This window comes from Letharia lupina (genome assembly GCF_014066315.1).
Source record: "Letharia lupina isolate WasteWater1 chromosome Unknown contig_16, whole genome shotgun sequence".
Lineage (NCBI taxonomy): Eukaryota > Fungi > Ascomycota > Lecanoromycetes > Lecanorales > Parmeliaceae > Letharia > Letharia lupina.
The window spans coordinates 1,665,322-1,667,548 of record NW_023502985.1 but is presented as its reverse complement, the minus strand read 5'-3'; the positions used below and the strand labels follow the sequence as shown (position 1 = coordinate 1,667,548).

Sequence of the window (2,227 nt, the reverse complement as noted above, 5' to 3'; positions counted from 1 at the left end):
GTTATTCTATATATTAATAACGTATATTTATTTTTTTAATAATTACGAATATTAATTTATTTACTCGCGATAATTTAATTAATTTAATTAAAGAGCGTAGTAACTTTAAATTTATAATTAGTTATATATATAAATTTAAGATTTTTAAGCTTAACTCTATTTTATTCTTTTATATATATTAATATATTAATATAAGAGTATAAAGTAAATTTATAATAGTTAAATAGTATTTATAAAAGTTAAATAAAGACTAATTTATATAGACTTAACTATAAAAAGAATAATAATAATATAACTCTAAAAGAGAATAATTCGACTAAAAGAGAATAATTCAAATAAAGAGCTTACTACTAGTGTAGTGGCTATATAAATAGTACTCGCCATATTCACCTATCTCCCGCATATCGCATATCGCATATCGTATAATAATGGGACGGCTCGCTATTGCCTTATAATGGACCCACTAACCCACAGTCCCACTGTTGGGAGAAGGAGGATTTTATTTACTCGTAATCGCTCTGTAAATAGCAAGATCATCAACTTTGAAGCTCTTAAGACTGCGTGTACCTGATATAAAGGGGGGGCTGTACGCCTAGTAGACAGGGGCTGTACGCGTAGCAGCTGCCTATAAAAATCCAAAATCGACCTGCCCATTTAGGGTGCCGTATTCCCTTAGTTACGCGATTTCTAAATACCGTCCTGTCTCCTGCTTATTTCCTGTAATCCTTTACCACTTTACAAGTTCTCTCGGGCTGCTTTCTTCTTGTTGCAGCTGCAACTCTCCCTCTACGGCCTCCGCGTTCCCTTACACCTCCCCTTCCCCGGCCTCTTCCACCTCTCAATGTTCCCGCTGAAGGCGCTGTAACTGGAGATGAAAGGATAGGATGTTGATGGATACGAGGCAAACCAACAGGAGGGGAAACAATATGAGGCGCATTGACTGTAGCCGTGTTGACTGGACGCGGGACGACAACAGGTGGGATGGCAACGGCTTGTGCAGCTTGGAGCTGATTGACCAAGTATATGACTTGTTGCTGTAAGTCGTGATTTTGGTTTCGCAAGGTATGATTATGGCTTCGCTCTCGGTCTCGCTCAGTCTCATAGTGGTCTCGCTCCATCTCAAGTTGCTCTCGGCTATTCTCCAATCGATTCCTCTCCGTCCGTAACCGGTCTACTGTCGTCAGGGCCAAATCCAGCTCAGTCCTCAGACTAACTTCAGACTCTTCAAGATCTCGAATCCTTTCTATCGCATGCTCAAACTCCTGTTGCTGAGCTTCCCTGCGACGGTATGCTTCTTCTGGCTCGTCGCGCTCCATGCGGAGTCGCTCTGCTTGGCTCCTAGCCAGATTTAGTTGCCTCTGGAGTATGTCCCGCTGCTGCTGGACCAAGGCCAGATCATTTCTATCATCTTGTCGTGATCGCTCAAGGTATCGGTTCCTCTTTATATGTGCTTCATTGTCGTTTTCCACTCTTTCATTCCTCCCTATCAGTCCCCGATTCTCGTCTTCCAAAACTACCCGTCTTTCAAGCTCACGTCGAATTACTGTCTGACTGTCACTGGCAGTCTGTCGCAACGCAATGAGCGGGTCTCCATCCGCCTCTATACTCTCTAGAACCTGCTCATTCGGCACTGCTGCGGTCTCGTTTGGATCCTCCCAACCACCATTCATCGCGTATCTAGAACGGTCATATCCTACCCAACGAGTTCGGTGAGGGTTATTTTCTTCGGCTCGACGCTCAATTGGAGCAGGTCCGTTGCAATTGATCTTTGCACATGGAGAAGCTAGCGGCACGGGGCCCATCACAAATGATGCGCGAGGGAAATCAGGGTCAAGGTCTGCATAGTCGGCGCGCTGGGGGTAAGATGGTACTGGTCTTCTCGCAAACGGTGCAGGTACGAACGTAATGGGGTGTGAGCCAGTACGTTCAGGAAGTCCAGGTGATTCCGGAGCTCTGGGTGGAAAGTCGGGCACCTCAGATCTGTCAGACATCTTGAACTGTTTCGCAGTATTGCAATGTTAAGGGAAGATGAGGAAAGACTTAATGCGACCAGCGCAGGGGAATATAGTTGAAAAACAAGGGCAAGAATGAAGGCTGGTTGCTTCTTGTAACATCAGGTCAAAGAGTGCGTATATTTATTTGATAAAAGCCATTGCCGCGTTCAAAACGCATAGTTTAAATAGGTGAGGACAATAGGACCGCCTTCAATGGGAAACTTGGGCTTTAG

At 44.1% G+C, this 2,227-nt stretch overlaps 1 protein-coding gene across 1 annotated transcript; it reads right to left on the bottom strand.

Annotated features, from left to right (window-relative positions):
• Positions 1-838: 838 nt before the first annotated feature.
• Positions 839-1,991, bottom strand: HO133_003193 (uncharacterized protein; the record flags this gene model as incomplete). Its single annotated transcript, XM_037294116.1, has 2 exons — positions 839-865; positions 912-1,991. 2 exons carry the CDS (start codon positions 1,989-1,991, stop codon positions 839-841), a joined length of 1,107 nt encoding a protein of 368 aa, XP_037150194.1.
• Positions 1,992-2,227: the final 236 nt, after the last annotated feature.